At 43.2% G+C, this 23,552-nt stretch overlaps 1 protein-coding gene across 1 annotated transcript in view; it reads right to left on the bottom strand.

The window, feature by feature from the left end:
• LOC122801312 (AMMECR1-like protein) overlaps positions 1-23,552 on the bottom strand; it is a 1,138,599-nt gene that overhangs the window by 618,269 nt on the left and 496,778 nt on the right. The window contains exon 4 of the mRNA XM_044070856.1: positions 19,081-19,171. Coding sequence (XP_043926791.1) covers positions 19,081-19,171 — 91 coding nt within the window. The remainder of the gene's footprint in view (positions 1-19,080; positions 19,172-23,552) is intronic.

The raw sequence follows: 23,552 nt of genomic DNA, 5'->3' as shown, positions 1-23,552 counted from the left end.
TCTGCTTCGGGCACCGAGCTGCAAGAAAGACTGGAGAAAATGGCGTCGGCTGCATGTTTTATACCCCTGACGACCTGATGTCATGGAAGAGAAGACAGCAACCGACGCAGGACCCAAGGACTTTGGAATTCAGGCCGACTGAGGGCAACCTGCCAGCAGATTACCAAAATGTAATGACTGCAACAGTGAAACACGGAGAAAATCAGAAAATTCAGAATCCTGGTCAGAAGTATCATAAGCAAACTCAGTCCTAGGTCTCAGAGGGGGAAGGCTGGCTTCCCCTGATTAAAGTAATAAGGCCTTCAGCCATTCTTTTTTGTTTTTTAGGCATAGAGGCCTGACCATGTGATCTGGGCGTCAGTTGTCTAGGCATGGTGCGAGTTTTAGGCCTCGAAGAAGAAGATGGCGTCGGTTTAATATGCAAGTCAGTAGGCCTGAATACACCCTCAGAAGACGGTGCCTGCACAGCGGCTCCGGACCCATCCAAGGTAGAGACATCCGCAGGTTCCACAGTTGAAGCATCTCGCGGCATACCGGACTCCGAATGGGTCTCAGTAGAGGCCTGCGAATCTGAAGTAGTGGGTATCAGGGGCTGCGAAAGCGCCTCACTGAGAACCGGCGAACTGGCGACTGGCTTAGGAGAAGCGTCGTCGGCAGCTTTGGATCTAGACGGCCTGTCTCTGTCTTACTCTTTGCATTTTTTTCAGAATGTCGCTAATCGGATGGCTTACCAAAGACATATCAGGATAATTGAACCGAGCACCAAAATACTTAGAAGCAAAAATATATGACGACGGATAGTTTGTGGTTTAAGTAAGGCACAAAACCAACAGCGAGGTACGTCATGGTCAGGGTCTAGGCAAGGAATACAGTACTAATGAAAATCTTTATGAGGTATTTGCTTTCCAGAAGTAATGCAATTATTTACTTTTACTGACATCGGTTTAGAGCAAGAAAAAGTTTCCCCAACAGGGTACTTAGCTTTTAGTTGAAGACTTTGGTTCTGAAACTCAAAAAAGAAAATTTCAGGAGTCGGCCGACTGGCACTTGCGAACTGCTTCTGCTTTGGGCACTGCACGGCAAGAAAGACTGATGTAATGGCATTGGCTGCATGTTTTATACCCATGATGACCGGACATCATGGAAGGGACAGCAACAGACGCAGGAACCAAGACTTTGTTAATTAGGCTGACTGAGCTACTGCAAGCAGATAACCCAAATGTGATGACTGCAACAGTGAAACACAAAGAACATCTTGCTTTTGAGCCTATGCCCACTAATTTAGGGGTAGATCTGGCCAACCGTTTGTGGTTGGTAAAGTGTGGAAGTGGAATCTGTATCCTTGGGAAACTATATTTAAAACCCATTTGTCCTGGGTAATGAGTTCCCAGTTTTTTGCCTGCAGAGCAATCTTTCCCTCTAAAGGAGCAGTCAGTTGAAAAGGGCTTGGAAGTTTTAAAGTTGTCATTGAGACAGTTAACCATTAGAGGAGGTCTTACTACTCCCTGCTTTGGAAGTGGGAGCCCCCCACTGCTTAGTCCTGTGAGTACCTTGGGACTGAAGCCTGAGTGTTCTGCTGGTTCTGGGTTTGGACTGAAGGTCTGAAAGAGGCAGGAAAGGACCAATTCTTAGAGGGCCAGTGCCTACTAAATCTTGGAGGCTGCACTTGCAGGAAACCTTTGACATTTGGCATAGATTTAGCTTTTTCCTCCATCTTTTAAGTACTACTTCTGCTTTGTTGCCAAACAGGTGATCCTGGTTTAAGGGAGTATCCAACAATTTAGCTTTAACATGATCTGGCAAAGACTGCTCCTTAAGCCAAGCATGCCTTCCAAGTACAGACCCAGTAACAACGGCCCTGCAAGATGCCTCTACTGAATCAAAACCACATTGCAAAGTAAGTTTTCCAACTTGTTCAGCAGAATGCATTAAATCCTGTAAAGTCTTATTTTCAGCACAGTCAGGAATCAACATAATTTTCTGTTTAAGCAATCCAATAATATGTTGCTGATACTTTAACATATGAAAATGGAAATTTAAGGCCCTAATGGCCAAGGTTGCAGAAGTGCATACCTTCTCAGCCCATCTATCCAGCACCCTGGAATTTCTATCAGAGGGGGTAGGATTTTTGGCAGTAGTAGCCTTTATATCCTTGGGTCCCTGTGAAATGGTCTCAGGATCCACAGTAGGATTTTTAAAGAGGAACTTGTGAGAATCAGGAACCCTGTAATATCTATCTGGCTTTCTGGGAGCAGGAGGTAAGGAGTCAGGGGCCAAGCCAGACTCCGAAAAGGCATCAACAATGTCCAGTACGGGGGGGGGATAAGCTAAAGGCCTGTGTTGGGGCAGGAGTAAGAAATCCCTAAGCCTCTTTTTAGAATCAGAGTAATCCTGGCCTTCTCAGCAAAAATGCTCCCTAAGAGTATGCAAGGTTTCACCAAAAGAGAAATCCTCTGGAGGGGAAGCAGAGGGAACAGAGTCCTCTGCATCAGAATCCTCATAAGTAGATAAGGGTAAATCCTTGTCATCAGAAGAAACAAATTTCAGAATCCTGATCAGAAGAATCATAACCAAATTCAGTCCTAGGTCTCTTAGAGGGGGAAGGTTGGCTTTCCCCTGATTAAAGTAATAAGGTCTTCAGCCATTCTTATCATTTGTTTTTTTAGGCATAGAGGCCTGACCATGCGTCGGTTTTCTAGGCATGGATCGAGTTTTAGGCCTTGAAGATGGCGTCAGTTTAATATGCAAGTCAGTAGGCCTGAATACACCCTCAGAAGCTGGTGTCTGCACAGCGGCTCCAGACCCATCCAAGGTAGAGACATTTACAGGTTCCACAGTTGAAGCATCAAGTGGCATACCGGACTCCGAATGGGTCTCAGAAGAGGTCTGCGAATCTGAAGTAGCAGGTATCAGGGGCTGCGAAAACGCCTTACTGAGTACTGGCAAACTGGCGAATAGCTTAGGAGAAGTGTCATCGGCAGCTTTGGACCTAGATGGCCTATGTCTTTATCTTTGTGTTTTTTCGGAATATCGGTAGTCGGGTGGCTTACCGAAGCCATATCTGAATAATTGAACAGAGTACCAAAATGTTTAAAAGTGTAAATATACCGATGACAAATAGGTTGTTTAAATAAGGCACAAAAACAGACAGCGAGGTACGTCATGGTCAGGGCCTAGGCAAGGAATACAGTACGAATGAAAATCTTTATGAGGTATTTGCTTTCCACAAGAAATACAATTATTGACCTTTACTGACATCGGTTTAGAGCAAGAAAAAGTTTCCCCAAAGGGGAACTTAGCTTTAGTTGAAGACTTCGGTTCTGAAACTCGAAAATGAAAATTTCAGGAGTCGGCCGACCGGCACTTGCCAACTGCTTCTGCTTCGGGCACCTCACGGCAAGAAAGACGGATGTAATGGCATTGGCTGCATGCTTTATATGCCTGACTACCTGACGTCATGGAAGATGAGAGAGCAACCGACACAGGACCAAAGACTTTGATAATCAGGCTGACTGAGGACTACTGCAAGCAGATAATGTGATGACGCCAACAGTGAAACATGAAGATCATCAAATGTTCCAAACTGACAGCCACACACTCAGACTTGAGTAACCTAAAAGAAAGGTTCCTATGTTAAGATGCATGGTGCAGCCTGTGCTACTACTAAGTGCTGTCCGATTCTGTCTTATCTTTATAGCACTTGAATGCTTTCATAGAAAATGATCTAGTCATTTCTCTTTATCAGATCTCCTAGAAACTTGAGAAACAGAAACAAAATTGCTAAGCATATGTGTATTTACCAGAAAAAAGCCTTAGAATATTCAATATTATTTTTCATTTACCTCTATTCTCTTAAAACTTAATAGATCAAGCTAAGGGCCTTAATCCAGTCACTCTCCTATGCAAGACTGAGAAAAAGCACACTAATTTTTCTTTTGTCATGCTCTTTTAACCAGATTTTTCTCTCTCTATTGCAGTGCCTACAGTTCTTAAACCTAAACAAGGAGAAAGAGAAGGGAGAAAAAAAAACGGGGACACCTATTTACATCAGTATCCCCATTACACTTAATGGAGAAAACTTTAGTATGCAAAGAAATCATGCACTATTAAAATAGTATCATTAAGTAAAAAAAAAATAAAAAATAGTTTTTTCCTTGACAGTTAAGGTTTCCCCTCCTCTTCCCCTTTAAGAATTTTTCCAAACATTAATGACATGAAGTAGGGCATATGCTTTAGAGTCCTCTACAAGTTTAAAGTTAAAAAAAAGTCTAACACTTCCAGATTTGTTTGTTCTTCATATTTCACAAACAATTATTGGTTTGAAATCCTACATTTGTCAATTCTAAGTTAGTGGTTTTATTCCTGTTCCTCTCATCTTTCAAATCCTGTCTCTGCTTCAGCTACAATGTACTCTCGATTCTTCTACTCTATTCTTGTGTTTTTCTCCTTCTCAATCATTTTCCGTTGAAACACTGGAAAAGGTTTCACTGGCACAGTCTATGTTTTTTATTACCAGAATAAAGAGAGACAATCTCCTCCTGTTTCACAGCTCACTTTTTGTTGGACGGAATTTTATATTTCCTCCTCAGCATGTACTTCATCAAAAATTATTCTGTCCTTCCAGGTAAAAATATTATGAAGATAGTTAGGTACAGCAGTTTAAAGTTCCTGCTTGCTTCTCAACATTCCTTGAATAAATGGAATACATTTACTCCTCTTTTGCCTGGTGTACAAAATGAGTACTCATTCTCCACAAACACTCCTGTCTTCCACTTTTAGTATTTTGTCCTTCTGCCACAGTTTTGTCAGAATCAACTCCTTCTGCTGGTAAAATTGCATATTTACTATTAAAGGTCTAGGTTGTTTTCTCATAGCCAAGTTTGGAACATACACATGATGTGTCCTATCAATTAACAATTCCTGTTGTGAAATACCTGTCTAGTTGTTTATTTGTGCTTACCTAAAATTAATACAGTCTGTTCCTTCCAGATTCTGGTAGAGCAGAAATCTCAGGGTTTCCCTACATGCTCTGTCCGCTAATTCTATTTTTTTGAAATCCTTATTGCGCAGTCTCACATTCAGCCAGCCTTTTCTTCATTTTCACCTCAGTTTTGGAGTCTTATCACCTCAACTGAATATCTGCTTAAAGCTTCTTCCATTTTTTCCAGCCTTTTGTTGTTTTGAGTTGATATACTCCCATCAGTGTTTTATTTTAATTAGGTTTGTGTGTGTAGTTGTCTTACACTTTTCTCTAGGTTATTGGAAGTCATGTATGAGGTTTGCACTGCTTTTTGCTGAAAAGCTGCAGTACTTTTCCCAGTCAGTGTTTTTTCCCCTCACCTTTTGTGGCCGATTTTCCTTTAGGTCCTCTGTACTTCTTTTTTCCTGGCATCCAGGCAGTGCATTTACTAGCCAGTTACAGAAGGTTACCCAGAAATATAGGTCCACTGGCTTTCTCTAAGATTTTATTTTCACACTGGGAGAGTTAGAATTAAGCTGTTACTCAATGTGGAGCCATCTTGGAAGTCCAGTTTTAATACTGCTTATTCATTTTCAGTGTTTTGTTCTTGTGAAGTATTTTGGACAAAAGCATTATAATAAATTTGAAATTGAAGTTGAATCAACTCTGGTGTGCTTCATGAAGCTATCCCTACACTCTTTCAGGGGTAGTACAGAGGGTCTCTGCCTTCCTAAAAGTAAAGGAAAAGCACAGTTGTGTACTTACCATAAATGTAGCTGTTCGAGTGCATTCACTGCTGCAGTCATCACACTTGGGTTATCTGCCTGCAGGTAGCCCTCAGTCGGCCCAAATACCACAGTCTTGTGATTTCTGCGTCGGTTGCTGTCGCCTCTTCCATGACGTCAGGGGTATAAAACATGCAGCCGATGCCATTACATCAGTTTTTCTTGCCCCAGATGTCAGGAGCCCCCAAAATCGGGAGAGATTACTTGGTGTGGAACACATCCAGTAAAAAGTAAATACCCCTGCCATAAAAGATGGCCATAAAGAGGATAGGTAGAAAGGATGTAGAAAACCAGGGGGATGGAGGGAGGGAAACCAGGACTGTAACAGTGAATACACTCGACCACCTATATTTATGACAAGTGTACACAACTGTACTATGCTCTTCGTGTTTCACTGTTGCAGTCATCACACTTGGGTTGATTCCCAAAGCTGAAGGGTGGAGGCAGTCAAGAAGTGTTAGGGCTGGCTAGCAGGCCTTGTAAGACTGATGTAGCAAATCCAGCTCTGAATTTAGAAAAATAGGTAAGTGGTAATGCTTGGTGAAGGTGTGTACAGAACTCTAGGTTGCAGCTTCCAGAATGTCCCTGGTAAGGACTCCCCTGAGAAATGCTGTAGAGGTTGAAGTGAACGAGTTCTGATCCCCAGAGGGGTAGGTTTTCCATGGTGCTTGTAGCAGAAATGGATGCAGTGTGCTATCCATTTGGAAATGGTTTGCTTTGAAATGGCCTTGCCCTCTGCCCCTGTAGCAAAGCTGACTAGCAGCTGGTCAGATTTTCTGAAAGGCTTAGTCCTGTCAAGGTAGAACCTGAGCTGTCTGTGCACATCCAAGGAGTGTGGGATCCTTTCCCCTTTATTCTGAGGATTAGGGAAAAAGGTTAGCAAATGGGTGGATTGGTTTAGAGCCACACTGGATGCCACCTTGGGCATAAAGGAAGGGTTAGTACTGAGGGAAGCCCTGTCAGCATGGAAAATAATGAAGGGCTCCACTGCCATTAGTGCTTGTAACTCAGACACTCTTCTTGCTGAAAAAATAGCTAGAATTAAGGCTGTTTTCCAAGAGAGGAATTTTAACTCTGCTGAAGCAGCAGGTTAAAAGCGGGGAAGTGCGAGCTTCTCCAGTACAAAGTTAAAGTCCCAGGTCGGGGTGGGAACTTTCCTAGGGGGCCTTAAACTGTTAGCTCCTCTCAGGAACTGTTTGATGAGAGGGTGGGAAAAGAGAGGAGGCTCAGTATTACAATGAGCTGAGACGGCAGAGACACGAATCTTAATGGATAAGAAGGATAGGCCTCTGTGGAGCAGTTCTGCTACGTAATCAAGGATTTGAGGCAAGTTGGGCACAGTGGTGTCCTTTCCTTGAGACTGACTAAGAACAATATCTTTTCCACTTTTCAGCATAGGATTTCCTAGTAATAGGCCTTCTGCCCTCAAGGATGACGTCCAGCACCTGTTTGCTGAGGGATGCTGGTGGTGCACTTAGGGAATAAGCCATGCTGTAAGGTTTAGAGTTTGCAGCTGTGGATGCAAACTCTATCCCTCATGCTGAGACAGCAGGGAGGGTGTGTGATGTAGGTGCCAGGGTGGCACTGCTGTCAGACTGAGTAGGAGTGGGTACCAGTGCTGGCGTGGCCAGTCTAGTGCAGTAAGGATTGCCCTTGGCCTGTCCTGTTTGATCTTGAGTAGTACTTTTGAGAGGAGGGGCAGAGGAGGAAAGGCATAAATTGAGAGGTCTTCCCATGTAAAAGATAGGGCATCCACCTTCCAGGCTCTGCTGTGAGGGTTCCTGGTGCAAAATTTGCTCAAATGGTGGTTTTGGGGGGAGGCAAATATGTCCACCTCTGAGTTAGAAGTTTGAATGAGTTTGGGTCCAGTTTCCACTCATGAGGGTCCAGTAGATTTCTGCTTAAGTCGTCTGCCAGTGAATTTTGCTTGCCTGGCAAGAATTGAGCTTGTAGGTGCACTTGGATGCTCGTGTTCCACAGAGCCATGGCCAACCTGCAGAGTGGGTAAGAATGAGAATAACTGTGGTATTGTCTGTCTTTGTCAGGAGCTGTCCTGGAAGGATAAGGTATTTGAAGACTCTCAGTGCATTCAGTACAGCTTGCATCTCTTTTTGATTGATATGCAGGGGAATTTGTTCTGGGCTCCATTTGTCTTGAATGCATTTGCCTGCCATGTGAGCCCCCTCCATGCTTAGTCTGATGCGTTTGTTGTCAGGGTTTGGGCAGCAAGGGATTGAGTGAAAGGAAGTCCCTTGTTGTGGTTGCATGCTTCTGCCCACCAAAGGAACTCTGCCCTTAGACAAGGTATGACAAGAATCACCGTTTCCAGATCCTGAGAATGTTGACACCAGATACTTGAGTACCACTAAAGTTTCCTCATATGCAGTCTTAAATATGGAATTAGCAGAATGCATGAGGCCATGAACCCTAGGGCTTGCAGTATTTTCCTTGCAGATAGCTGGGTTTTGTTGGCCATTAGTTTGAAACAGTTTGTCAAATGGACCTGCTTTTCAGGAGTGAGGAATGCCATCTTGGAAGTTGTGTTCAAGCTTGCTCCCAGGAATACAATTTGTTGGCTAGGTACCAAGTTGTGATTTATTTTCATTGGTGTATCCTAGTGAAGTTAGAAGTCCTTTTACAAATGCCAGGTGCTGAAATAGCAACTCCTGACTGTTCGTCTGAATCAGGCAATCGTCCAAGGATGGGAAGATTTGAACATTTCTCTGCCTGCAGTATGCAATGGCTGGAGCCAGGCATTTTGTGAATACTCTGGGCGCAGTAGATAAGCCAAAGGGAAGTGCAGAGAAAGGACAGTTGTGTACCTACCATAAATGTAGATGTTAGAGTGTATTCACTGTTGCAGTCATTACACTTGGGTTATCCTGCTGGCAGGCTACCCGCAGTCGGCCTGAATTCCAAAGTCCTGGTCCGGCATCGGTTGCTGTCACCTCTTCCCTGACGTCAGTGCGCCAGGGGTATATAAGATGCAGCCGATGCTATTTTCTTCAGTTTTTCTTGCCCCAGATGTCATGTGCCCCCAAAAAGGTAGGCTAAAAACATTGCTTATAAAAAGCATTCACCAAAATAAACATTACCTTCATCTACAAGCAAATACACCACATAGGTTGTACAGAATAGAGAAGTACAGATAAGTCCCAGCAAAGAAAGGGTGATGGTGGGTAGGTAACCTGGACTGCAACAGTGAATATACTCGAACATCTACATTTATGGTAGGTACACAACTGTACTATGTTCATCATGTTTCACTGTTGCAGTCATTACACTTGGGTTGAATCCCAAAGCTGAGGTTGGGTGGCTGGGTCTAAATAGAATTAGGAGTGGCTATGAGGCCCTGCAGAACTGCAGTGGCAAAGCCTGCTCTGGATTTAGAGTAAAGAGTCAAGTGGTAGTGCTTGGTGAAGGTGTGCACTGAAGTCCAAGTTGCAGCCTCCAAAATCGCCATGGTTGGTACTCCTCTGAGGAATGCTGAAGTGGCAGCTGCCCTGGTCGAATGTGGCCTAATGCCCTTAGGCACTGATTTGCCATGTTGTGAATAGCAGAAACGAATGCAGTGTCCTATCCACTTTGAAACAGTCTGCTTTGAGATAACCTTTCCTTATGATCTTGCAGCATATGCCATTAAAAGTTGCTCAGTCTTTTTGAAAGCTTTAGTTTTGTCCAAGTAGAAGCGTAGCTGTTTGTGCATGTCCAAAGAATGCAGAAGTCTTTCCCCTTTATTCTGGGGATTTGGATAAAAAGTAGGCAAATGAATGGTTTCATTAAGAGCCACACTGGATACTACTTTTGGCATAAATGTTGGGTTTATCCTTAGAGAAACCCTGTCCGGATGGAAAATGATAAAAGGTTCCATAGCCATTAATGCCTAACTCTGAGACTCTTTCTTGCTGAAGTTATTGCTAGGAGCAGAGCTGTTTTCCATGATAAGAATTTTATCTCGGCTGTATTGGCTGGCTCAAAAGACGGCAAAGTGAGCTTTTCCAAGACAAAATTGAGGTCCCATGTAGGTATCGGTGCTCTCCTTGGGGGTCTTATGTTTTTGGCCCCTCTGAGGTACTGCCTTAGCAGTGGATGTGAAAAAATTGGTGGGTATGTATTGTAATGAGCTGAAATGGCAGAGGCATGGATCTTAATTGAGGAGAAGGATAGCCCTTTGCCCAGCATCTCAGTTAGGTATTGTAAAATCTGAGGAATATGAGGAACAAGCGGGTCAATTCCTTGTGCCTGGTTCCAAGCACAGAATCTATTCCATTTTTCTGCATAAGATTTTCTGGTGCTGGGCCTCCTGGCTTCCAAAATAACATCCATAACTGCTTTAGAGAGATGTGTGTTCTGAGTGGTTATATTATTCGCCATGCAGCCAGATTTAAGGTTCTGAGTTGGCTGTGCAGGATCTGATTGTTTTCTTGGGTCAGAAGATGAGGAATTTGAGGTAAAGTCCAGGCTGGGCCTTGAGACAAGCTCTTTAGGATTGGGCACCAGTGCTGGCATGGCCAGTCTGGGGCAATCAGTATCATTTTTGTCTTCTCTTGTCTGACCTTTAGGAGTACCTTGGGGAGGAGAGGCAGTGGAGGAAAGGCATATACTGTAAGGGTTTTCCAGCTGAATGATAGAGCATCCACCTTCCATGCTTGTTTGTGAGAAGTCCTTGTGCAGAATCTCTGTAGTTGGCAGTTGTGAGGGGAGGCAAATAGATCTATGTCTGGGCATCCCCATTTCTTTGTTATCAAACTGAAGACTTGTGGATCTAGTTTCCACTCGTGAGGGTCCATGAGGTTTCTGCTTAGTTTGTCTGCCAGAGTATTTGTCTTTCCTGGCAGGAATTGTGCTTGCAGATGCACTTGATAAGTCAATGCTGTGTTCCACAAAGTCATGGCTTGCCTGCAGAGGGGGTAGGAATGTGTGCCCCCTTGCTTGTTTATGTACCACATGACTGTAGTATTGTCCGTCTTTAGCAATAGTTGCCCTGGATGCAGTAGATCCTTGAAGGGTGTCAGGGCATTCTGTACAGCTAGCATCTCTTTTTGGTTGATATGAAGATGCATTTGGCTTGCGGGCCACGTGCCCTGAATACATTTTCCTGCCATGTGTGCCCCCCAGGCATAGTCCGATGCATCTGTTGTTAGTGTGCCTGGCTGTGGGCAAAGTGAATGGCTGTCCCTTGTTGTGGTGACAGGCCAGTGCCCACCATCGAAACTCCTGTTGCAGGCAGGAAATGAGGGTAATGTTTCAGGCTGTGGCAATGTTGAGTCCAAACACTTTTTAGATACCATTGTAGCTTCCTCATATGCAGTCTTGCATATGGAATTAGCAGAATGCAGGATGCCATGAAGCCCAAAGCCTGCAGAATTTTTCTTGCAGGTAACTGGGTTTTTGTTGCCACCTTTTTGAAGTAAGAAGTCAGTTGCCTTTGTTTGTCTGGTGTGAGACAAGCCATCTGGGCAGTTGTATTTAAGCTTGCACCCAAGAATATTATCTCTTGACAGGGTACTAGTTTTGATTTCTTTTCGTTTACTGTGTACCCTAGGCAAATTAGTATTCTTTTTACAAACGCCAGATGCTTTAGTAGAATGTCCTTGCTCTCTGCTTGAATAAGGCAGTCGTCCAAGTAGGGATATATTTGAATTCCCCTTTGTCTGCAAAATGCAATTACTGGTGCCAGGCATTTTGTGAAGACCCTGGGCGCAGTAGATAAGCCAAAGGGCAGTGCAGAGAATTGGTAGTGCATTGAGCCAGCTATGAATCTGAGGTATCTTCTGCAAGATTGTCTGATTGGTACATGCAGGTATGCCTCTTTGAGGTCCAAAGTTACGAGCCAAGCCTTCTTGCCCAGCATGGGCAGAAGTTGCTGCAGTGTCAACATTTTGAATTTAGGAACATCCAGAAAAGTATTTAGAATAGACAGGTCCAGTATTGGTCTCCATGCTTTGTCCTTTCTGGGTACCAAGAAAAGCCTAGAGTAAAATCCTTGTCCCTGCTTTTGCTGCGGTACTCGCTGAATAGCCCTCATGTCCATGAGATGAAATTTGCTTTTGTGCCTCTGCCCACTGATTGTGTGGCAGGTCTGGCATACCTTTTGCCTTTGGAAGGGTGTAAAAGTGGAACCTGCAGCCCTGAGAAACAATATTCAGTACCCATTTGTCCTGGGTGATCATGTGCCAATTTTGTGAAAAAAGTGCTAGCTTTCCCCCTAAGGGTGCTGCCAAAAGACAAGTGCTTGGCATTGGCAGTGGGAAGTCATTGGGACTGTTTCCTATATGGTTGTGATTTGTCTTATCCGCTTTTGGAGGTAGAATTACCCCATTGTTTATGCCTGTATGAGCCTTGGGGCTGAGATCTGCCTCTAGAGTGTCTATATCTGCCTCTTTGTGGTCTGTCTGACACTGGAAAGGACCAATTCTTAGAAGGCCAGAGTTCCTGCTAAATCTGGGTGGCTGAACCTGTAAGAAATCCTTTACTGTATGCATAGATTTTGCTTTATCCTCCATTTTCTTTAACACCTCTTCTGCCTTAACACCAAACAAAGTATCATGCTGTAATGAAGCATCTAATAATTTTGCTTTAACATGATCAGGCAGATTCTGTTCCTTTAACCAAGCATGCCTTCGAATGACACAGCCTCTAACAGCGGCCCTGCAAGAGGCCTCTAGTGAATCAAAACCACACTGCAAAGTATGCTTTCCCATTTGTTCAGCTGCATGCAATAAATCCTGCATTTCCTTGTTTTCATGACATTCAGAATTTATCAGCATTTTCTGTTTTAGCAGAGACATTAAGTATTGCTGATATTTAAGCTTATGAAACTGGCAATTTAAAGCCCTTACAGCCAAGGTAGCAGAGGTGTAAACATTTTTCCCCCATCTGTCCAGTGCTCTGGAATCCCTGTCAGAGGGGACAGGGTTTTTTGCAGTGGAAGCCTTGACCCCTGTGGGACCCTGAGATGTAGTTTCTGGGTCAGCAGCAGGGTTTTTATATAGAAATTTATGTGAATCTGGAACCCTGTAGTACCTATCTGGCTTAACCGGTGCAGGGGGTAAAGAGTCAGGAGACAGACTGGACTCTGAAAATACATCATCTACAATGTCTAATACAGGTGGAATAGCAACAGGTCTGTGTTGAGGCAATAAAAGAAAATCTCTGAGCCTTTTCTTAGATTCTGAATAATTTTGGCTCTCCCAGTGGAAATGCTCCCACATGGTGTGCAGGGTTTCCCCAAAAGAATAGTCTTCAGGAGGAGAGGCTGAAGGGATAGATTCTTCAGCATCAGAGGGAGGAAGAGAGTATCCCTGTTCTGAAGAGGAGTCAGATGAAATGGAAACCTGATCAGAGGAATCATATTTGGTGTCTTGCCTAGGCTTATCAGGAGGGGGATGGGAGCCCCTGATCAAAGTAATTAGGTCTTTGACCATTTAGAGCATCTGTTTCTTAGGCATGGAAGTCTGTCCTGGAGAATGCTGTACTTGTTTCTTTGTCTTTAAAGCTGTTTTAGTCTTCGTCTTGGATGCTGAGGTTGGGCTTGATATAAAGCTGTGTAGGTCTGAAAACACCCTCAGAAGCCGATGCCTGCTCAGCGGCTCCGGACCCATCTGAGGGATTAGTTTCTGAAGGCCCAATACCTTGAGTATCCAGAGGCCTAGTTGTCTCCACGTGCGAGTTGGAGGCGGCCTGTGGCTCTGAGGTAGTGGGTGTCAGGGGCTGCGAAAGCACCTCACTGAGAACTGGCGACTGGCCTAGAGGAGGCTTCGTCGTCGGTTTTGGATCTCGGATTCCTGTCCTTTTGTTTTTCCTTAAGCTTTTTATGATCTCCGGTCGTCGGCTGTTCCGACGGCATTATATAGTTAAACTTTCAGCCAAAGTAATGAAATGCAAAATCGTACTGACGCTTAATAGTGCGTCGGTTAAACCTAGCACAAAACCGGCAACTAGCAACGTCGTGGTCAGGGCCTAGGCAAGGAATTCAGTAAGAATGAAAATCCTTATGAGGTATTTGCTTCCCACAAGAAATACAATTGTTAACTTTTTCTGACATCGGTCTGGAGCAAGAAAAAAGTTTCCCAAACGGAGTACTTAGCTTTACTGAAGACTTCGGATCTGAAATTCAATTTTGAAAATCTCAGGAGTTGGCCAACCGGCACATGCGAACTGCTTTTGCTTCGTGCACTGCGCGGCAAGAAAGACTGGAGAAAATGGCGTTGGCTGTATCTTATATACCCCTGGTGCACTGACGTCAGAGAAGAGGCGACCAGGACTTTTAAATTCAGGCCGACTGCGTGTAGCCTGCCAGCAGGATAACCCAAGTGTAATGACTGCAACAGTGAAACACGATGAACATCTGATAGTGCATAGAGCCTGCCCTGAAACGTAGATATTTCCTGCAACACTCCCTTATGGGGACGTGCAGATAAGCTTCTTTTAAGTCTAGGGTGACTAACCAGGCATCCTTGGCTAGCATAGGAAGAAGCTGTTGCAGTGTAAGCATTTTGAATTTTGGGACCACCAGAAAGGTGTTGAGAATTGATAGATCCAGGATAGGGTGCAAAGAGCCCTCTTTTCTGGGCACCAGGAACAGTCTGGAGTAGAAACCCTATCCCCTTTGTTCTACTGGAACAGGTTGAATAGCCCTGATATGGAGAAGGGAAATTACATGCTTTTGAGCCTCTGCCCACTGGTTTGGAGGAAGGTCTGGCAACCCTCTTGGAGTTGGCAGTGAGTGGAAGTAGAATCTGTATCCCTGGGACACAATGTTTAGAACCCATTGGTCCTGAGTAATGGACATCCATTTTTTTGCATGAAGGGCGAGTTTTCCTCCTAGGGGCGCAAGTACTTGGGCATGGCTGGGAAGGATAATTGGAAAGTCATTGTGAGCTTTTTCCATATGGGGTTGGCTTACCACTCCCTGGTTTTGAGGTGGAAACACTCCATTGTTTAGATCTCTGCATATCCTGAGACTGTAGTCTTGGTGATCTGTTTCCCCTGGGTTTGAACTGAGAAGGCCTGAGGGGGACTGGAAAGGACCAGTTTTTTGAAGGCCAATGCCTACTGAATCCAGGTGGCTGCACCTGTAAGAAATATTTGACGGTTTGCACAGATTTAGCTTATTCTTCCATCTTTTTGAGAACAACTTCTGCTTTTGTGCCAAAGAAATGCTCCTGATTTAATGGAGTATATAGTAATTTTGTTTTGACATGGTCAGGCAAGACTTGTTCCTTTAGCCAAGCATGCCTTCTCAGTACAGACTCAGTGACAGCAGCCCTGCAAGATGCTTCTAAGAAATCAAACCCACACTGCAAAGTATGTTTACTAACTTGGTTTGCAGAATGCATTAACTCTTGTAAATCTTTATTTTCTGCACAATCTGGAAGTAACACCATTTTTGTTTAATTAGTTCCATAATATGTTGCTGGTACTTCAACATGTGAAACTGGCAATTCAAAGCCCTGATGGCAAGAGTTGCAAAGGCATATACCTTCTTACCCCATCTGTCTAAAGCTCTAGAATCCCTGTCTGAAGGGGTAGGGTTTTTGGCTGTAGTAACCTTAATGCCTTTAGGTCCCTGAGAAATGGTCTCTGGATCTGCAGTAGGATTTTTAAAGAGAAATTTATGAGAGTCAGGTACTCTGTAGTACCGGTCAGGTTTTCTAGGAGCTGGTGGTAAGGTGCCAGGAGTAAAACTGGACTCCAAGAAGACATCATCTACAATATCCAGGACAGGGGGTATAGCTAAAAGCCTGTGTTGAGGCAAATCTAAAAATTCCCTGAGTCTCTTTTTGGACTGAGGATAGTCCTGGCGTTCCCAGCGGAAATGCTCTCTTAAGGTATGCAAGGTTTCACCAAAAGAAAAATCCTCTGGAGGGGAGTCAGAGGGAATGGATTCCTCTGCATCTGAGTCTTCATAGGTAGATAAGGGTATGTCCTGGTAATCAGAAGGGTCAGAGTCATCAGACTCCTAGTCTGTAGGATCAGAAAGAAATTCAATTCTTTGTCTTTTGGCCGGGGAAGGCTGGCTTCCCCTAATTAGGGTAATAAGGTCTTCAGCCATTCTAAGCATTTGTTTTTGTGGCATGGGAGCTTGAGCATGCACCTTGGATGTTGGTTTTCTAGGTGTAGTGCGAATTCTGGGCCTGAGAAATTCAGTAGTTTTAGTTGGAAATGAAGTCGGTTTAATATGAATTAGGTCAGAATACACCCTCAGAAGCCAGAGCCTGCACAGCAGCTCCGGAACCATCCAAGGTAGAGACATCCGCAGATTCCACAGTCAAAGAAGCATCTCGCAGCATACCAGACTCTGAATGGGTCTCAGCAGAGGCCTGCGAATCTGTAGAAGCTGGCATCAGGGGCTGCAAAGGCGTCTCACTGAGTACCGGTGGACTGGCGACTAGCTTAGCGGAAGTGTCGTCAGCAGTTTTTGACCTATGCGGTCTCTCTGCTTTTCCAGAAGATCGGTAGTCGGATGGCTTACTGAAGCAATTTCATAATACGGAGAATGAGAACGAAAGAATTTAGCTACAAAAATAGCCTGATGACGAATGGTTCGGGCATTAAACAAGGCACAAAATCGACAGTGAGGGAAGTCGTGGTCTGGGCCTAAACAGGAGACGCAGTAAGAATGAAAATCTCGGTGAGGTATTTGCTTTCCACAGGCAAGACAATTGTTAATTTTTTCTGACATCGGTTAGAGCAAGAAAAAAAGAATCCCCAACGGGGTACTTAGCTTTAGAAGACTTCAGGTCTAAAACTCGAACAAACAAAAATTTCAGGTAGCGGCCAGCTGGCACTTGTGAAATGTTTCTGCTTCGGGCTCCTTCTCGGCAAGAAAGACTGGTGTAATGGCGTCTGCTGCATGTTTTATACCCTTGATGACCTGACATCATGGAAGATGCGACATCAACCGATGCAGAAATTCCAAGACTCTAGTATTTGGGGCGACTGAGGGCTACCTGCAGGCAGATAACCCAAGTGTGATGACTGCAACAGTGAAACAGAACATCTGAACATCAATACTTCCAAACTGCACCCATCCATCAGGACACACACCATTTCAGGACAGAAGGGCACTGAGGTACTGCTCGTCATTTTTGTTCAGATGTAGTTTGGCAGAAGTGTTCCTGACAAAGAAAGGGGTTACAGGCCAGTGCATTATAGGTTCCATAATCTTGTGTCTTCAAAGAGGAGGACCCTTTTCATGGGTGCTATAAGGATGGGAAGTCTCATTAACCTTATCCATCTCAAAGTAACGGACCGCTATATTCTCAAATTTCCAAAGAAACAAAGGGGGGAGGGGATAAAGGAGTGCTTCTTGTGCTCCAAGAAGACAGCATCCTAGGGTTTCCTGGCAAGATGAGCAATGAGCTCTTGTCAGATTAACACTGGTAATGCAGGAAGCACATCTTCACCCTATATTTTCTCATCAGTCTAGCACTGGCACAACTCACAGAAGGGATATTCCCGTCAATTACTACTCTGTGTATTTCTCCACAAGATGCTACTTTCATAAAGTTAATGGCAGCTTCACATTTTTCTTTTAGTTTTCTCAAGGTAGTCAGGCTGAAAAATTACACTTATGGCAATGCCATACACATGAGAGGCCTGCACATGACCTGGTGCCAAATCCATGTTCTTAAAGTTAAGTTCACATACAAATGAAGGGAAGTCCTGCCAGATAACAGATGATGTCCATATCTGTAAATTCTGGTCATCCATGTACACTGAAATGGTGTAGGACTGATGGAACCCCTCTCCCCTCAAAGCTATGAATTTTAAGGATGCAAGTGATGCCCGAGAACTCTTGATCCTTGTGGGTATATTATGGAGCACTTAATGGGAGATGGCAAGGCATAATGTTCAGAATGCATTTAAGTGGATGAAACTACGTAATTTGACCACCATAGGGCACATAACCAATGTGGTTGCCAGGCATTTACATCTCAGCTCACATTATCAGGTAATAATGAGTGTTAGCTCAACGACTCACTAGTAAAAGGAGACCCCCCCCCCCAACTAGTAAGGAACATGAGGTTGATTCAGAGTTGTAACACACAGGAGGAGGTTTTGCTTGATATCTATTCTTTTTCTATGACAAATGACCATTAGTCTGGAACTGACCAAAAACAGAGTAAGGGATCCTCCTGAAAGTCACTTCCCTTGGCATTCCCCATAGTTGCAATTTTCAAGGAGTCGATGAAGGCCTCAAACTTTTCTTTTCATTTCTTGCAAGCAGGGATATACATTCCAACAATTAAGGCAATGGTTCTTTGTGTTTCCTTCACAGACAGTAAAAGCAGTGCCAGAGTGTCCTGGTTTACAACCTAACAACACAATGTTCTGGTCCTACAAAGACCACCAATGAGGAAATGGAAATAACTGAAAAGTAGAAGACTATGAGTGCTCCCTTCTAACCAAATATGTGATGTCACAATGGGATATGGCTAAAAACACAAATGCCCATGAGCATTGTGGCAAAGATATGCACAACTGTGCCAAGACTGGGATTCTCAGAACAGAAAATATCAGCACTTGCCCACTATAGAATGCCTCCAAAGTCAGTTCCCAAAGGCCTACTTTAGTCATACAAACAAATAAAATAATCACCTGAGCCAAAACAAGGTGTGAAAGTGGTGCTGCTTATACAACACAAAAAGTGTATCTTTAATATCAAATCCCACTCCCTAAAGAATGTAGCTGTTTCTTTCCAAATGCCTGTTTGTGAGGCACCGTAATGAACACCAGACAGTGATCTATCAGTGATTCCCCCCCCCCCCCAGATGCTTAACAGATGGGGCAAAGAGGCAGTGACAGACTGACACTAGTTCTTCCATTCTGAAGGGAAAGAAGCACCCACCCTCTCTCCTTAACTAACCATGGGCACTTCTGTTCTACATGACTGCACTGCAAAGCGCTTAAACTACCAATAGCATTCAGATTCCATGAGCTATAGTTAGGGTTTTATCCCTCTATGCTACCAGTACAGGCTACGGAAACAAACTGTGTAGCTTAAGAGAGACTGTTAGTAGTATTCAGTCACTAATGTTCAAAATTAGTGGCTTTTTTACTATAAGCTCATTTCGGAGCATACAACACTTCTATTATCTCTCACAATGAAATTAGCATTCTGTGCTCTAGAAGCAGACCGCTTACAAACTGGCACACATCTGAAGTCATCATGCAATACAGAAAAAAACACAAGTCAGAGCTGACAGACCAAGGTTGGAAGCAATAAATAATTAATCATTCAGCAGTTTAAACCATTAGTAGCTTTTTAATGCAGACACAAGGCCTTAACTTTCCCTTCCAGTTTTTCTCAAACACTTGTGTACTTACCTTGTTCCTTGGCAACTTCAGGTAAGTACGTGGCAGTGCGTTTCACTCCCTTCTCGTTGTAGAACTCAATTCGAATTCCATGTACTCCCACCTGCAATGAGGGGAGAGAAACTGTCAAGAAAGCAGTACCTACTTCCTGTATATCAAAGGTTTACATCAACGAGATAGACTTAAGGACAACAGATAAGGACCACCAAAACATCTCATCTATACATTGCCCTAACAGAAAGGGTAAGTTATAGATCCTACATCTCTCTAGGCCACAGCCTGGTTTTCTTAACCCCCCCCCCCCCCCAAAAAAAAAAAAAAAAAAACAAAGAAAAAATGCCGTTATGTCAGTAATCATGTTTTAAATTGCAAACCATTCATGTATGTATTCCCCACTGGGAGAAAAAAAAAAACATTTCCTCACACTACTACCAAGCATCAGTTTTTAAACCATCTGGTTTACACAGTCTATCTATTCTATGTCTGTGTTTGACTTCTTTGGAATACTTTAAAGTCACAGTCATATTTCATATTTTCTCTTTCTCTACAGTACAAACATAGTTAACACAAAATACTAGGAGGCTGGCATAATGGTTACAGACACACGGTACAGGATTTTGACTCTCACCTTTGATCATTGCCTGATACTGGCTAGACATGTAACAACCTGCAGACTATTTGCCTAGTATTTACTCATGAAGGCATGACCACCTCCTATGCCACTGGAGCCTCCCACTTACATGTGCCAGGGAGAATAAAACACAGAAAAAAGCATGTTCAGTAAACAGTACAAAATAAACACTGCACATCAAATACACAAATAAAACATAACTAAAACAAGAACCAATTAGATCAAGCGCAATCAAAATCTTTCAAATGCATTGTAAATTCAAGCCAAAATGCATTGTTCTGCCTCCCCTTCCATCAAAACGTTTTCTAAAATTGTTGCCTGTAATATATTTACTTGAGTATGCTTTCAGCACAGCAGTTAGAGGACTTTCTACATTTTGTGCTATTAATGTCCCTTGTATGTTCCTCTTACCTACACTTCAAACTTTTCGGTCTCTCCTGCACAAAAGGCATGGACACTTCTTGACACGTACGTTTTCTGAACAGCAGTAAATCATACTCCATTAATACATGGAAAAAAATATTACAGGGTAAACACAGCAACGTCCACAGGGGAATGTACCTCTAGCAGACAGCATGCAAACTGGAAACCCAAAGATTTGGATCAAGAGAGTTATAAAAACTACTTGTTAGCATGTCTCCAGCAATTTCACCCATAGAAAAAAATTCCAGGAGCCACTTCCAGTAACCTGTGTAACACTGCGTCTTGACGTAACATATTAATCTGTTTACCAAAAACTATTTTTTTTCAGCCCACAGACTATAATGCGTCACAAAACTGCATGTTTTTTATCACTATTTTTCCTTGTATTTCTGTTAAACAAGGTTTACATGATAATTATGTACTGTGTTTGCAATACAATTTCTATGCATACTTTAGTGAGGATATTTTGGAGTTAGCATAAAGGCTATATTTTTAAGTTGTGAAATATATGGCTTGTGGCCTGCGACTAACATTCTGGAAAGCCTTCCACTACCATTCTGGACTGCCATTCATTATGGACTGTTCACATTCACATGTTAAGAATTATGCCCTTTAATTAGCTTGTTATAAGGGTCTTTTTTTGCAAATTCAGTTTGAAATTGATAAACACTTCAGTGCTGACACTTCACCCTTTTCAGTTTTCCAAATTATAATGTAAATTGTGTGTTTTGCTTCGGGTTTCTGCTCCTCCTCATCCCCTTTATAATTATAAAACCTGTACATCCTTGCATTTGAGGATCTCCCTGAAGCAACTGTTGTCTTCAGACTGTGATGGGGGTGTACTGATGTCCTCTACCACTTATTTACTATTGAGAAGACACTAGATGTGACAATGTTTCAACGTGGGAGGAGCACACAGCAGAAAGCAGTACACAACTTGTTTAAATGAAATCATTGTGACACAGTGTTCTGGCAGAAATACACAAGGGATGATTATTTCTTGTAAATCAACTTCAGTAGTACAGCTGTGGAAGTAAACTTACCATAACAGTAGATGTTCGAATGATCACTGCTGCAGTACCCTTAGCTTTATGGGTTATATACTTTCAAGGATATAACTGGCCAACTTCCACAACTTCCGGACACCTTCCACACTCCTAAACTGTCAGGTAGCTCGAGCTGAGCAGACTAAAAGATAAGTTTGGGTGCCAAGCCCTTCAGAGGTTTCCTAGCAGAGACAGGAAGGCTGAGTCCTGAAAGGACAATGCTAAGGACAACATAAAAAAATGGCCACACCCTGGCATAAAAAACACACCAAAATCAAGGGGAATAGAAGGGAGACAGCTGCTATTGCAGCAGTGATCATTCAAAAAGCTACTGTTATGGTTGACTTACACAACTGTAGATCACTGCTGCAGTAGCCTTAACGATATGGCTAGTTTACTCTAGCTTTACTAAATTTGGGAGATGGAAGGAATAGAGTCCAAAAGCCACAGGAGAATGGTGCTAGAAAAGCCCGACCTGGACCTTGAGAAGGAATCGAGCTTATAGTACTTTGTAAAAGTTCGTGCAGAGGACCAAGTAGGAGCTACTAGAATACGTTTAGAATTCAACTCTTTCCAAAAAGCCACAGATGAAGCCAAGGCACACTGTGAAAGCAGCAGACTCCAAATCAGACTTCAGACCAGTGACAAGTGGAGTACCACAGGGTTCAGTCCTGGGTCCTCTCCTGTTTGGTATCTACTTTTCTGAAGTACAGGCTAACAAAGTTCGGAGATGACTACAAACTAGGAGCCATAATTGAAACTCCTAACGATGTGGACATCCTACAAAAGGGCCTCACTGAGACCGATGCCTGGTGTCAAAGCCATTGCCTCAAGCTCAATGTCAAAGTGCATTGTCATCCCCTTTGATAAAATCTGCACCCATGAGCTACCACATAGCTGGTAGTCTACTTAACAGAGATAATGTGATAAAAGACAAGATAAGATAGATAAGATAATCAAATCGCCACAGTAGTCAGGTAATCCTTCTACGCGGCACACCATCACAAAAGGTTTCTCATCCAGGAAAAAAAAGAGGTCATTGTTCCCCTCTACTCGTCACTCATTAGACCTATTATAGAGTACAATGCCCCTTTTGGTATGTACCTCACAAGACATCTACAACTGGAAAGGCCACAGAAATACCTCACAGAGAGTATTACCAGCCTCAAACAGATGCCCAGCGCAGACAGTCTCAAAAAACTCCTGCTTTACTCCGTCGCATATCGCCTACACAGAGGCGATCTCTGCCTAACATACAAAGCTATGTCAAACCCAGAGCTGCTGGACATGCTCCACTTAAAGAAATCCCAATCCCTCCGAGCTACATGTTCTAGGGACCTAAACCTTGTCAACACAATAAACAGAACATGCTGGAGGGATAGATTCCTGTCCCAGAGACTTCCCATACTCTGGAACAAACTACCTATCTATATCAAACAAAGCTCCACATTAGCACTCCAAGAAAAATCTTGCTTAGATGGGAAATAGGAAATTCACCCCGGGGATCACCTCTGTGGCTCTGCTTGACAGGGGCACAGGAAAATAATTTTCTTGGGTGGCGAAAGCCAGGATACCTTTTTGGCTAGGCTTGTATAGGCTCTAGAGCCGATAACTTAGTACCTACCTATGAACCTATGACCCCTGGTACAGTGGGCATCGACCTGTCTAGAACAGTTTTGTTACGAGTACAACAAAAACTTATAGCTTTAGGCAACCATTTAGAAACAGTCTGTTTTGACACAGGTCGCCCCTTCTTACCATCACAAGAAATTAACAATTGATCCTAAGATTTGAAGATCTATCAAGATAGTACCAGAGTTGTCTGTGGACATCCAAGTTATGGAGTATCCTTTCTCCCTCATTTTTAAGTTTAGGAAAGAAAATGGGGAGATGGACAGTTTGGCTTAAAGTAAACCTGGATACCACTTTAGGCATAAAAGCATTAGTTATCAAAAAAAAAATGAGTACCTGTGGAAAAAGGGATAGGGCTGACATGCCATAAGAGCATGGAATTCAAGAGAATTCTTCTTTCAGAGGTCACAGAAGTCAGTAAAACTTTTTCCATTTTAAGAACCTCAAGTCAGCTAGGTTAGCTGGCTCAAATGGAACAAATGTTAGCTTCTCTAACACAAAATTAAGATCCCAAGGAGGGGCACTGATTTTCTTGAAGGCCTCTTGTGCAAAACACCTTCCAAAAATATTTTGACATGTGACTGCATTAAAAAATAAGGATCCAAGAGCAAATATGCTGAAATGGCAGAGAGATGAACCTTGACAGAGGAGTAAGAAAGGCCTTAGGATAGTAACTCGCAAATATTGTAAAAAACAGAGAACATTTGCTAAACTATCATTTTCCAGTAGCAGGCATTCTTGCCTCTATTAAC

Source organism: Protopterus annectens, chromosome 4.part1, assembly GCF_019279795.1.
Source record: "Protopterus annectens isolate FY-2018-M chromosome 4.part1, PAN1.0, whole genome shotgun sequence".
NCBI lineage: Eukaryota > Metazoa > Chordata > Ceratodontiformes > Protopteridae > Protopterus > Protopterus annectens.
This window is presented reverse-complemented; position numbering and strand designations above follow the sequence as displayed.